This window comes from Perca fluviatilis, chromosome 8 (genome assembly GCF_010015445.1).
Source record: "Perca fluviatilis chromosome 8, GENO_Pfluv_1.0, whole genome shotgun sequence".
Lineage (NCBI taxonomy): Eukaryota > Metazoa > Chordata > Actinopteri > Perciformes > Percidae > Perca > Perca fluviatilis.
The window spans coordinates 20,969,324-20,982,541 of record NC_053119.1 but is presented as its reverse complement, the minus strand read 5'-3'; the positions used below and the strand labels follow the sequence as shown (position 1 = coordinate 20,982,541).

General features: G+C 42.4%; 2 protein-coding genes across 9 annotated transcripts in view; one reads left to right on the top strand and one right to left on the bottom strand.

Moving 5' to 3' along the window:
- Positions 1-44: 44 nt before the first annotated feature.
- ucmab (upper zone of growth plate and cartilage matrix associated b) lies at positions 45-11,717 on the bottom strand. Of its 6 annotated transcripts, none has more exons than XM_039809239.1 (6): positions 11,539-11,717; positions 7,954-8,114; positions 7,761-7,823; positions 7,574-7,669; positions 1,089-1,187; positions 45-1,012 (listed from the first exon to the last, which is right to left on the bottom strand). In XM_039809239.1, exons 1-6 carry the CDS (start codon positions 11,541-11,543, stop codon positions 915-917), a joined length of 522 nt encoding a protein of 173 aa, XP_039665173.1. In that variant the 5' UTR covers positions 11,544-11,717; the 3' UTR covers positions 45-914. The 6 variants fall into 6 exon arrangements, with proteins under 6 accessions (XP_039665173.1, XP_039665178.1, XP_039665177.1 ...); XM_039809244.1 differs by lacking the exon at positions 11,539-11,717 and adding an exon at positions 10,286-10,448 and having other exon boundaries at positions 48-1,012; positions 7,954-8,025; XM_039809243.1 differs by lacking the exon at positions 11,539-11,717 and adding an exon at positions 10,362-10,448 and having other exon boundaries at positions 48-1,012; positions 7,954-8,025.
- LOC120564353 (cyclin-dependent kinase 17-like) overlaps positions 9,376-13,218 on the top strand; it is a 32,213-nt gene continuing 28,370 nt past the window's right edge. The window contains exon 1 of one of the 3 annotated variants that reach the window (XM_039809231.1): positions 9,376-9,695. The gene's annotated coding sequence lies outside the window, so the exon portion shown is untranslated. Of the gene's footprint in view, positions 9,696-10,369; positions 10,391-13,218 lie in introns of those variants that run through there. The other 2 variants (XM_039809234.1, XM_039809232.1) reach the window with 2 other exon arrangements.

Genomic DNA, 13,218 nt, shown 5'->3' with positions numbered 1-13,218 from the left:
TTGAGTGTTTATTTTTGTCTTCCCTATATCCCCCGCCCAAATCAACCGAAAGCAAAAAATATGAACCATCGAAAACCCCTTATTTTGCATGTATTATATATATTGTTGCAGAAATATGCGCTGGAGTTGTAGAAATTCATGTATTAAAAAAAGGCTTGTTTGCATGAGTTGTTGCTTCTTTGAGAGGGAGTAAATATCAGGTTAGTTCTACACATTTCTTAGAGTGAAAATACAGATACTAATGTCCAAATAATTAACGGTATGTTAGAAGATTTAACTTATGTCATCAGAAGTGAGTAAATATTATAGTAAATACAGTATGAGTAAATACAGTTTATTCACACATTCTTTATCTGGTAATGTAGCAAAAAATCATTGCACATTCTCTTAACCCAAGCCCTCCTTAACAGCAAAAAAACATCCATTTATCAGCTCAATACTTTTCCTCATTTTATGAGACTTGATTATAAAAATAATTTTGAACTGATGACGTGCTTCAGGAGTCAGCTACAGAAATGTACTGTTTTTGCTGTTGATCAGACAAAGTAAGCAATTTTATTAAGTCAGCTTGGGTTTTGCGATTATGGAATTTTTCCTGTGTTTTCTGATATTTTATAGACCAAATGAATAATAGATTAATTGCAAAAGTAATGAGTATAGTTAATTTATCGATAATGAAAATATTTTTTTAGCTACAGCCCTAAATGAAAGGAATGTATAATATGTAATATGTTCATCAATAGCCCATAGGAACTAAAGCCAAAATCAACAACACAAGGGTTGAAACAAGCTGAAAATGTCATTCTGTAGCTGTTATCTCTACTATATAAGTGTCAAGGTGAGAGGAGAAAGGCCTCGTTGTGTGGTTAAAGATGTTTTACAGCATCCCCTCTCTCCTCCACTGCCCTCCAGTCTCAGATGGACTGGCGGTTGTACTCGTGAGGAGGATGCATCCCGTCGTAGTGAAACTCCCTCCACTGCTCGGTGCTCTCTCTGGTCTTCTCGTTTTGTTCTGGGAAGATTATGAGAATTTTAGTGGATGAATGAGCTGGTTGAGTGAATGAACTCATCCCTCTCATCAGATATACCATCATGCTCCTCTTCAGCATAGCTCTCAAACTTGTTCCTCTTCTCCTCGTGGAACTCTCTCTTTCGTTCATCTGCAGCCAGAATCTGCCTCTGCTCAGCTGCAAGCACAGAGGAGGAGAATGAATTAACTATGAGTGTAAAATGAGAAACATCTCAGATTCAGTAGTATATTATCATATGAGGTAGCACATTTGACACAAACTGTAGGCCTACATAAAAGAGCTGTTAAACAAAGTAACTGACTTTAAACTATTTTAAAATACACAGAGACACCATGAGTTGAGTTAGCCTAAGTGTCCCTTTAATAGTCCCATCCATGAAAATATGGATTTCTTTTTCATTTTCATTATTTCATTATTTTTTGCTTTTACTTTGACACTAATAACAAAATATTTTAATTGTTATTGATTCATTGCACGAGCAAGATGGTTGAGCAAGTTTTTAAATATGTATTACAAAGTAATCAGACTTATTTGGAGGATATTTATTTATGTATGACGTTCACTAAACAAAGCTAAAAAAAACTATGAAAACCATAAGCAAGCTTTTCAACAGCTAACTTCCTGGATGGAAGCCACTTGAGGTCTGTTTCTGAAAACTGCAGTGCACCCTGGGGATTTGTTCATGCCTAACATACTTCAATGGACTCACTCAGGGTGCATTAAAGCTTTAGTGCGTAACTTTTTGATATTAATGAATGTCCATTACATTCAAGCCATTGCCAAATGAGTTTGTAGCGTTCGGTGACTTTCCCGCACAGAAACTCGAGTGAAGATAATTACCTCTTCTGAAGAGTCCATTTTTTTTTTTTATCCTCCGTGTCCTCCTTGGCTTCTAGCAACTGCGTGGAGGAGCGGGGTGTCATGGAAGGCTTGTATCATGTGGACACGCCAACAGTTTTGTTTTCATGACTTAGAATTCCTCATGGGGGCGGCAGAAACTACGAACTATAGCTTTAAGTACAACAAAATATCACAACTCATATGCTCTGCCAAAGAGAAGACCATTAATATGGCATGGTCTGGAAATAAACTGCATCAACCTACAAGTATAGACACACACACACACACACCCACACACACACACACACACACACACACACACACACACACACACAATGACTGTTGAACATTACAAAACTACAAAACTAAACTGGAACCCCAAGTGACAGAAAAAGGTCTAATGAGTATTGTCTCACCCTTTTTACTCGATCCAGAAATATGTATGTGGGTAGAAAGGAACAATTAAAGGATTTTTAAAGAAATGTTCAGGTCCATCTTTGTACAAAACTCACAAGCATATATGTACATTAAAGCAACACTATGCAACTTTTAGGCCTACAGGTTGTCTCATTGGAACCATAGACAGTATATAATGGACCAACAGACCCCGTTGCTCTGGACGGAGACCAGTGAAGGATATTAGAAGCACTTTTCCAGTGATGGCCAGCTTTACTGCGCAGCCTCCAACTGAGAGAGACAACGTAAATGTGACGTGAGCAACGTTTCTGAAAGTTGTAAGTCTTCTGGTAGCTGTGCCAAGAGAAATCTCAATCATTCCCAATCTTACAGAGAAGTTGAGTGTAGGTATATGTAAGGAGATAACATGGGCACAGGCTAATTATTGCTAACTAAAATGCTAGTTAACATTAGTAATTAATCCTAAACAGCTCATGTAAATTGAAACTGCCTGCGAGCTTTTCCTGTACTATATGGTAATTCCTCTACTATGTGACACAATCGTTAGCCTATTTTTACAAAAACGTTTGCTATGGAGCCATAACGTGAGGTACAAGGTAATGGCGCCTTTTATACATTGTCGTGTTTCTTTAGAACTAAACAATGGACAAATAGACTCTTTAAACGCTTCAGATGTAAAGTTATTCACTGTCAAGTGGCGCCAAAATGAATGCTAGTCAGTGGAATGCTAACGGGAGGTGATGGCCAGGTAGCAACAAAATGGCGCCATAGGAGGTTCGAGTTCTGAAGCGAAGCTTACCCCCTTGATTGGAACTACAACTCGCGCTACCCAACGCGAGTTGTAGTTCCAACGAGACAACCTGTAAGGGGACGGTCCCCCTACAGGTTGTCTCATTGTAACTACACCTGCAGCTAAAAGTTACATAATGTTGCTTTAAAGTCATTGATTTAGCAGAAGCTAATATGAGACTTCAGCAGTCTGTTAGACAAATCAAGAGGGTATTTTCCAACATTACAGTCTCTTTAGTAGGGATGGGTTCCATTTTTAGATTCGGTTTGAAATTGGTACTAAGATAGATAGAGAAGTGACCTGCTTGTGACCTCTGACCAGCAGGATTGGACATTAAAGTACTCGCCTGTCACGTGAGTGTCAGTGAAACTCACACACTGACTGCAGTTACATTAGAAAGAGCCATTAGCTGAGATAAGAAAGGTTTTGGATAGCCATGCTAACCTTTCCAAAGTCAGGTTACAACCTTTGACCCCTTAACAGAATAATGTTTAGAGTTTAATGTTTATAAGAACAACAAGGTGAGGGGCCAGACAAAGAATGATTCAAAAACATTGTGATTCAACTATAGGAAGAAGTAGAGTTTCCCTGCCCGGAGGAAGCCCAGGGCCCCCGTCTGGAGCCAGGCCCAGATGGAGGGCTCTTCAGCGAGCAACCGGTGGCCGGGTTTGCCACGGAGCCCGGCTGGGCACAGCCCGAAGAAGCAACGTGGCACCTCCCTCTCCATCCCATGGGCCCACCACCTCACAAGCCCCCGGCTGAGCGCCACTACTTTGGAGTTCACCCTGCATGGTAGACGAGAGGGTCGCCTCCCTATGCCTGCGGGTTGTGGGGGGGAAAACTCTGACTGTTGTGTTTGTGCATATGCACCAAACAAAAGCTTGGAGTATTCAGCCTTCTTGGAGACCTTGAATGGAGTCCTGCATGGGGCTCCAATGGGGGACTCCATAGTTCTGCTTGGGGACTTCAACACACACGTGGGAAATAATGGAGACACATGGAGAGGCGTGATTGGGAGGAACGGCCTCCCTGATCTAAACTTGAGTGGTTGTTCGTTGTTGGACTGTGCTAGTCATGGCTTGTCTATAACGAACACCATGTTTGAACATAGGGATGCTCATAAAGGCCGTTTTACAGTCGCCGCATTCGAGCTTGCGTGCACCAGTGTGACATCAAAATGACGTAGATCTCGCTGGCGCGCTAGGATTTTGAGTGCGCGTGCAGAGGGCGCGCACCATTCTATTTTTTTAGCGGCTTTTTAAGTCTACTCCAAGGTGCTGGAAAGGAGGGTTCAGCCGATCGTCGAACCTCAGGTTGAAGAGGAACAATAGGGATTCCGTCCTGGTTGTGGAACAACGGACCAGCTCTTCACTCTTGCAAGAATCCTGGAGGGAGCCTGGGAGTATGCCCATCTGGTCTACATGTGTTTTGTGGATCTGGAGAAGGCGTATGACCGGGTCCCCCGGGAGATACTGTGGGAGGTGCTGCGGGAGTATGGGGTGAGGGGGTCTCTTCTCAGAGCCATCCAATCCCTGTATGACCAAAGCAAGAGCTGTGTTCGGGATCTCGGCAGTAAGTCAGACTTGTTTCAGGTGAGGGTTGGCCTCCGCCAGGGCTGCGCTTTGTCACCAATCCTGTTTGTGATATTTATGGACAGGATATCGAGGCATAGTTAGGGTGGGGAGGGGTTGCAGTTCGGTGGACTGGGGATGTTCTTTGCAGATGATATGGTCCTGATGGCATCATCGGCCTATGACCTTCAGCACTCACTGGATCGGTTCGCAAACGAGTGTGAAGCAGCTGGGATGAGGATCAGCTCCTCTAAATCTGAGGCCATAGTTCTCAGCAGGAAACCGATGGAGTGCCTACTCCAGGTAGGGAATGAGTCCTTACCCCAAGTGAAGGAGTTCAAATACCTTGGGGACTTGTTCGCGAGTGAGGGGACAATGGAGCAGGAGATTGTTCGGAGAATTGGCGCAGCGGGGGCGGTATTAAATTAAATTTAGCCAGAAGGCAAAGCTCTCAATCTACCGGTCAATTTTCATTCCTACCCTCACCTATGGTCATGAAGGCTGGGTCATGACCAAAAGAACGAGATCCAGGGTACAAGTGGCCGAAATGGGAGGGTGGCTGGCGTCTCCCTTAGAGATAGGTGAGAAGCTCAGTCATCCGTGAGGAACTCGGAGTAGAGCCGCTGCTCCTTTGCATCGAAAGGAGCCAGTTGAGATGGTTTGGGCATCTGGTAAGGAGGCCCCCTGGGCGCCTCCCTAGGGAGGTGTTCCAGGCATGCCCAGCTGGGAGGAGGCCTCGGGGAAGACCTAGGACTAGGTGGAGGGATTATATCTCCAACCTGGCCTGGGAACGCCTCCGGATCCCCCAGTCGGAGCTGGTTAATGTGGCTCGGGAAAGGGAAGTTTGGGGTCCCCTGCTGGAGCTGCTGCCCCCGCGACCCCGGATAAGCGGATGAAGATGGATGGATGAATGGAAGATCAACAGATGAACTGCAGATCAGTATTCGTCGTGACTTGCAGATGAAAATGTTTGAGGGCAACTACCTACTTTTTTTGGTTTGCTATCTCTTTCTGCACAGCAGGGTTAATCATACATCATTTTCTTCACATGACACACCACTGCAGACCTGCTTCTTATGGCTCACCATCTCCCACAAATAGTCAAACAGCAGCATTCGTTAAGAGGCTGCTGTCTACATTTTGATGTCAGTACTTTGCTTCAAATTCACTTTATCCACCTACTGAAACATGTAATATATTTATCAAATACCTAAGCGAATTTCATCTGCCTGCAAGCGAGCTGTTGTGCTTTTATGTCATTATGCAGCAGGAGAGGCTCTTCAGAGTGAGCAGTTTATTTTTCTCACTTTTTTAACTTGGTTTTTCTCTGACCCCTTTCTGACTGTGTGTCGCCACATTCCACATTCAACTCCCAACCGCTCACCCACTCACTCGCTCACTCACTCTCAGTCCATCTCAGTCTTTTCACTTTGTTTATGGCTTTGTGTTCACTTTATCACTGATTTTACACTGCACAGTGTCTTGTTGTAAAACACACACACACACACACACACACACACACACACACACACACACACCACAGCATGTTACATAACACAATCCCAATTCAGAGCAGCGGTCTCAGTGTGTGCTCTCACCTTCCTGTTGGCAGAACTGTACATAACAGTGCTGTTAAATCACTCGAGAATGTCAAACATGGTACAGTATGTGAATTTTCACAACACTTGTAAGGAGAATATTCACTGATTTACTCGTGGCGTGCATGTGTGTGTGTGTGTGTGTGTGTGTGTGTGTGTGTGTGTGTGTGCGTGCGTGTGCGTGTGTGAGCTCCATGCTGCCCTGTGGCTCCTGCTGTAGCCTCCAGCCGAGGAGGCTGAGCTGCTGTGTGACCAGACAGGTCTGAGGTGGTCTCTGGTCAGGCCAGGTTCACTAAACAGTTAACAGCAGCTGGCTGTCAGCCTAAAAAACATTAAGACTATCATTAACATGTTTGCTCACTGTCCATTCAAACTGTGCCAAAACTTTCTTAAAACATAATAAGGAAATATGTCAGTGTGGTTATACTGTAAAATGTCAACTGTTTCCATTACAACACAGGGCCTTTTTATGCTCCTGGGGACAAAAAGAGGTATTGTTATTTTTTTCACCTTGTTCATATGATCAATGCTTTGTTTTGTTGATGTCGAGCATATTAGCATCATTTTTTCTTTCCCAGTGATGTCTGATGTTTTTGTGTAGGTCTATACTTTTTCAAGGGCTTTTTGTGCAAGACAATTTATTTTAAGAGTAAATGTCAAATTACTGTGCATGTTTTGTTTTGTTTATTTAGGATCCTCATTAGCTCCTGCAGTGTTTTTTGCATATGTTTAATTTAGATCAAAACAAACTTTTCTCGAATCAAATGTAATATTGTTGATGCTAAAGTAACAGTCAGCCTTATCCTGTCTTGTTTTGAGAGAATAACAATAATTTGGATTTATCGCAGCTCTTTAGCAGAATTTGTTTCATGTTTTAAGAGGTAACAATTGCGAGAACGTTTTTGCACATCCCACACAGTGCTGATTACCTTTTAAATACTAATCAATCACCAATAATAAAGTGAGTACAAGTGATCAGCAGTGTGCAGGATTTTCTTTGGTTTCTATTTGTTTCAAGAAAAATAAACATTGAATGCTGATAATTAGAAGACATAATTTCTTAGGACAGATGGTTTTGTAATGAATTGTTAATAATATTATCACCAATTTGGATGCAACATAATTATTTCTATTGTGGCTTAAGGATAAAGAAATGAGTGTGAGTGTACCTCTACTGCCAAAATGTCCTGTATAATCAGACACAGATGCCAACAATTACGATACACACCACACACACACACACACATAACAACCACAACAACAAATGCACATCACCTCGGCTGATCTCAGGTCAAACTGCCACAAACAAACCCAAAGTCAACTCACCGTTAATCTCATCCTGAGACTTTGAGGCCCGTCTGCTGCGTCTTCTGAAGAAGTTTGATGCATCTGCCTCCTTCATGAAGATCTTCTTCAGTGGACCTGCAGTAGGGAGCAGGAGGAGGTTCAGCTCACAACATAAAGGGATAAACAGAGGGGATATAGAAGAGATGCGGCTGATGCAGCTCCTCACCTTGTGGATCTTTAGCTCTGCCTGTGCTGTTGGGCACAGCTGCAGTGTCTGCCTCTGTAGACACTGGGTCAGAGGACAAAACATGAAAGCTCTAAATTAAAACACAGAATTTAGGCTCCAATGCTTACCCTTGCATTAAATACATACAACAAAAAAAGCTATCATCAGATTAATTATCCTGCATTAGACTCACAGGAAAGTGCCAGAAGCACAGCGAGGAGACCCAGGAGGGTTGCATACGTCCAGGACATCTTCAGCTCTGTGTCTGAATTTGTTGAGAGATATGAGTAATGTGGAGGAGGGAGAGGTGAGTATGTGAGAGGTGGGGTGGGAGCCTGGAGGAATATTGACTGCCTGTCAGAGGAAAGGGAGGCAGTGACGGTGAAGATCTGGTAAGAGGCTGAATCCAACAAACAGCAGAGAGGGTTTCCAAGTTCCAGGAAGTTGCTGAAGACTTCATTTTGACTTGATAAACTTATTGTGTTCCACATCTATTTCTTTTTAAGTAGCATAGGCCTGTGAGAGACTGTTTATTTAGTCAAAGAAGGGAACACTTATAGGCCAAAGGACACTAAAGGCTGACTATGCACCACTGGAGAAAATTGATGATAGACAACAAAAACTGACATATCTGGGGAAAAAGTGACTGAAAAGAAACTGAGGCCCAGAGCTGTAGCCTGGAGCCTAGAGGCTTTTCTTGCCAAATGTCTATGTCAGATGCAGCTGAAAGAGGCCCCTCAACAAGGCCACTCTCTGCTTCTTGCATAAAGTCCTGCCGGAAAGTATGCAGCCTTCTGTTTGCTAGAGTTTTTTCCCCCACCTAAATTCTGGCTGTGCCCCAGAAAAGACTGAATGTTTAAATTGTTTGGTGGGGAAATCCAAGGTGGAGGGATTGTTGCTCAGGGAAGTGAGAGGAAATTGGAGGGAGGGTTTCAGAAAATGGGTTGTAAGTTTGTTCAGGTAAGTGAGAAAGGCATGTGGGAGGAGGGACAATGAAGTGAATTAGGACATTAAACGTTAAAGAGTCTGAGAGTTTTGTATTCAGGGAAAAAGCTACATGGTTGTTTGTTTTTGTCCTGTTTTATTTGTCTGTTTCTAAATTAGCAGGTTATCGAAGAAACAGGTTTCAACTAAATTTGGTGGGACGTTGAAGTGATTTGGAGTATCTGTCATCCAAAACTTCTAATCAGGCATTATGCAGAATGGCACATTTCAGAATAACGTATCTTATAATATTTTGCATTAATGTGTACATCACATTAACGTTGCAGCTGGTAAAGGTGGAGCTAATCTTTTTTTATGTTATCTGAAACATATAATAATAAATGTATTTGTTGATTTATGTTTTATATTATTAATCTGAATCTTTAAAACAACTCAAGTTTTTTCTTACACTTTTCCACCACTGCCAGTCGTTCTTGCCTTTCATTTGTGACTCAGGTTTGTGGATGTGTATTTGTATGAGTGCAGCATTTCCTCCAGTAGGGGCCGCTGTGGGTCCGCACTGACAGTCTCCCTGCTGTTTCTAGCACCAACGGTTAGGTGGCGCTGTTTCCCCGCTGACATTTTGAGGACACGGCTGTGTGGTGGTGGTGGCAGGCAGGCAGCGTCAGCAGGCAGAGGACAGGACACACTCAGACCAACCAGTAATCACCATCGTCTCTCGCGCTGCCATGGTCGAAAACCCAACAAAAGCGCTTCCTATTTTGTACTGGGAATGAAACTTTAAAGCCTTAAAAAACAAACCATGCTGCTGGAAGCTATAACCCCGCGGATATAAGCGACACTGAAGACCAGAAAGTAGCTACCACCACACCGAAACCAGAAGAAGAAGCAGTCGGTTTTTTTTTCACGCTCGGAGGGAAAGACGGCATCCGGCCTGAGAAGAAGCTCCGAGGTCGGGGACTCCGGTCGGAGCAACGTTCATCGTTTCTGGTGAGAGTCCCTCACGTTTTCGGTGTAGTTTCTGTGAATTTTACAGCGGCTGAACCACCGTTTAGAGTCGCCGTGGCACAAGAAACATTCACACCGCCCTGCGTTGACACAAAACGGGCTTTACAATGTTTACTTCACAGCCCTCGGCGTGAATGCAGCCGTTTGTTGTGTAAGCTATTCAGTTTGTCCCCTTCACCGGTGAATGGCATTTAACTAAAACAAACAAGGTCAGATAACTACATGCAGCATACATGAATGATAAATTAAGTTCAGTGTGGTTAATGCTTAATCATGTCTGCCCTCACGATTAAACATTAGTGTCAGCTTTGTTGTTAAATACAGAGCAACACAAACAGTCTGCTGGGTTAGTTGCCACTAAATTGTATGAGGTTTGGTGGTAGAGGGAGGGCTTTGCAGGCTGCTCTGCGTGTATTGTCTTGCATAGTTGCCACCAAAACATTTACTGACCCACATTTCAGAGATGTCCTGTCTTTCTGGTCCATTTTTTTTTTCTTTCTCAAACTACTTGGAAGCACCGTGCAAACTATACCAACCTCTGATCTCACGCACACAGTCGGTATCAGCCTAACCTTAACAGTTGTTTGTGGAGAAGGTCAGGAGCAGCAGGCAGTAGCCTGCATGGGAAACAGTTTCTAGGAATCTCACCCCCAAGAGACAGCTTTCAATGAATTCCTGTACGTATGTCTTCTTCCTATAGGGCGTTAACCTGTGTGGTAGTGAACTGTATGTGTGTGGGTGAGAGAGAGATGGATGTGAAGTTAACAGGATGTCCAAAAGGAAGACCTCATTGTTGTGCAGGGGGATGACCATGGCAAACTCATGAGGAAGTTCATCTGGTGTGAAAAGACCCAGGAGCCTATGTGGTTACATATTTATTGTTCTCATGTTGTAACAGCCTTATTGGAAGTGACTCAGGTCAATTATAATGTTAGTTATTCTTTGCATGGGACCCAACTCTTCATTTGTGTAGAATATAAACTGTACTGTTATAACAACTTTTTGTGAGTATTTAATAATGCTAAGAAACTAAAATTTGGAAAACAAAAGTCTCAGCAACATAAAGGGCTGCAACTACTGATTCATTTCATTATCAATTAATTTGCTGATTATTTTCCTGATTAATTAATTAATTAATTGTCAAGTATATGAAACATACTGAATCAGAATCAGAATTTCCTTTTCCCAAGTTGACATCCTCCAGTTTCTTGTTTTGTCTGATCAACAGTCCAAATTCCATAATATTCCGTTGACTATCACAAAGGACTCTGATAAGACAAAAAATGTTCACATTTGAGAATTTAAGACACTGCACTATTTTAATTTTTTTTTTCTGTTTGGATGACTAATTGTTTGTTACTGCGGCTGGGTTTCGTTTTTGATACTACTGCCAAATCCGAAAAGCACAGATACGAAAACAATACCGTATTTTTAAGAAGATCAGTGTTTTTCTACCGAGTTGATTTTTTTTCCTTTCCAAACTTGTTGTCTAGCAGCCGAACAAGACCTTTACTTAAATAAATGTAGTCAAATATATAATTTAAACCAGAAACCCTCTGATCAAAAAATAAGTAAAGAAACAAGCATTTAGTGAAAGTTTGTGAGGACTGAGGTTCGATACCCAGTCCTACTTGTGACTCTTTACAGTTTATATGTTTTTTTTTTTTCTGAATGAAAAAAAACAGAGCTCAAAAAAAGAAGAGAGCTCAAAGCACTTGCTCTCATTTCCTGTGAGCAGGTTTCAGTTTGACAACCTTAAAAGATCTTTATCATTCAGAAGCTTCAGTAAGGTGTAAAGGTGTGTCGGTTTTGGGGCTCAAAATACCTCATGTTGAGCCTGGTACCTGCAGGCGGGCCGGGAGCTGTTGGGGGACTGTGGACCCGTGTGTGTTGGTTTGCTGTGGGGTCGTTCCCTTGGTGAAGGCCTTGGGGATGGTGGTGGCAGAGTAACCTGACGCGCTGTGAAACAGCTGTAGCCACGCGTTGCTGATCCCTTGAGTCTCAGTGCAGATCAGATGATGGTCCAGTATATGTGTGTGAGCATACACATGATGAATGGATGTGTTTTTGCCAAAGATTCATTCTCTACTTTTGAACATGCAATTATACACAGAATGATTTCAAACCAAACTTCATCGACTTTTTGGCCGATTTTAATTCTATAGTTTACAAGTGTGTGTTCTCTCTGAATGTGTGTGAGCGTATGTATAAGCGGCAGGCCAAGACAGCTGGCTGAAGGTTAATATGTCACAGCTCGCCGGGGAGCAGCTGCTATGTCACAGGCACCACTCCTGTCTAAAGATAGCCATGAATACAAACTCTTCCTCTTTTCTTTGCTGCATTAACACAAGAACTCTGGCACCAACATGCAGCTCAATGCAGTTGGCCCACTAGACAAATGCTGCTGCTTGCAAGTTTGGCCGACTCCGTCCACTCCGTGATTCTCTATCTCAGTCTGAATCTTGTAAGTGTCTGGTGGTAGTAAAGACCCCACTGCAGTCACTGAGCCAGCTGGCTGGGAACCTCTTTGATGGATTTATACAGTTACCTTACACCACATAGCTGGGTAGTGTCTGAAACAGGTGAGGGCCAAATTCTGCCTTTTTTCCCATCACTCTTGGCGGAATTTGCGAAGCTGTCTGAACACTTGTCTGGTCTTTTTTTGGAAGCAGCAGACACACACACACACACACACACACACACACACACACACACACACACACACACACACACACACACACACACACACACACACACACACACACACACACACACACACACACACACACACACACATATCTTCATCCAAACCAATGTTAGTACAGCCAGCATAGCTTCACATATTTTAAATATGCTGAGGTGTTCATAATTAAGTTCTCACTGGTTTATTAAAAGACCATGTTGTTAAATCCATGTGTTTGGTTTTTTAATTAGAGGAATTTAGAAACCCCCAGGCCCACTCTACCTTGGCTTAGTAGCTTTTTCTAATCAGGGATTGCGGAAGTAGTATGTTCAACAGCTAAAAATAAGTAATTCCTAATGAAGCTATAAGAACCACAGTGGTGTGAGTGTTTCCATTTATTGACATCCATAACAGATTGGTCGACAAAAAAAACTACAAACATTTAAATACTGTAATCAATCATTCATAGGGTTGCAAAATTCCAGGAATTTTCAAAGTTGGAAACTTTCCATGGGAATTAATGGGAATAAACTGGATATTTTTAATATTGCTTGTTATAATACTGTTAGTCTATAACAGGGAACTTAAATGTATTTGGAAATAAACACATCTTGCAGCATAATCTTGGTTAAAAAAACCTGATTTAATGCAACTTCAGTTGAATGTCCTTCCTATATTCATCAATGACATGCACACAGTAATCAGCATAGGCTACTACATACTTGCCAACATGTAGTTTTTAAAATACGGGAGGTTTTTTTTTGGGGAGGGGGGTAATACATACACAATTTCGGGAAAGAGACTTCAGATACAGTATTAGGG

Bases quoted from the DNA above. Each gene is read 5' to 3' on its own strand.
- ucmab (XM_039809238.1), bottom strand. From the start codon at position 8,251: ATGTGGAACACAATAAGTTTATCAAGTCAAAATGAAGTCTTCAGCAAC. The intron at 7,824-7,953 runs GTGAGTCTAATG...CCTCTGACCCAG, and splicing joins TGTGCTTCTGGCACTTTCCT to TGTCTACAGAGGCAGACACT. The intron at 1,013-1,088 runs GTATATCTGATG...TAATCTTCCCAG, and splicing joins TGCTGAAGAGGAGCATGATG to AACAAAACGAGAAGACCAGA.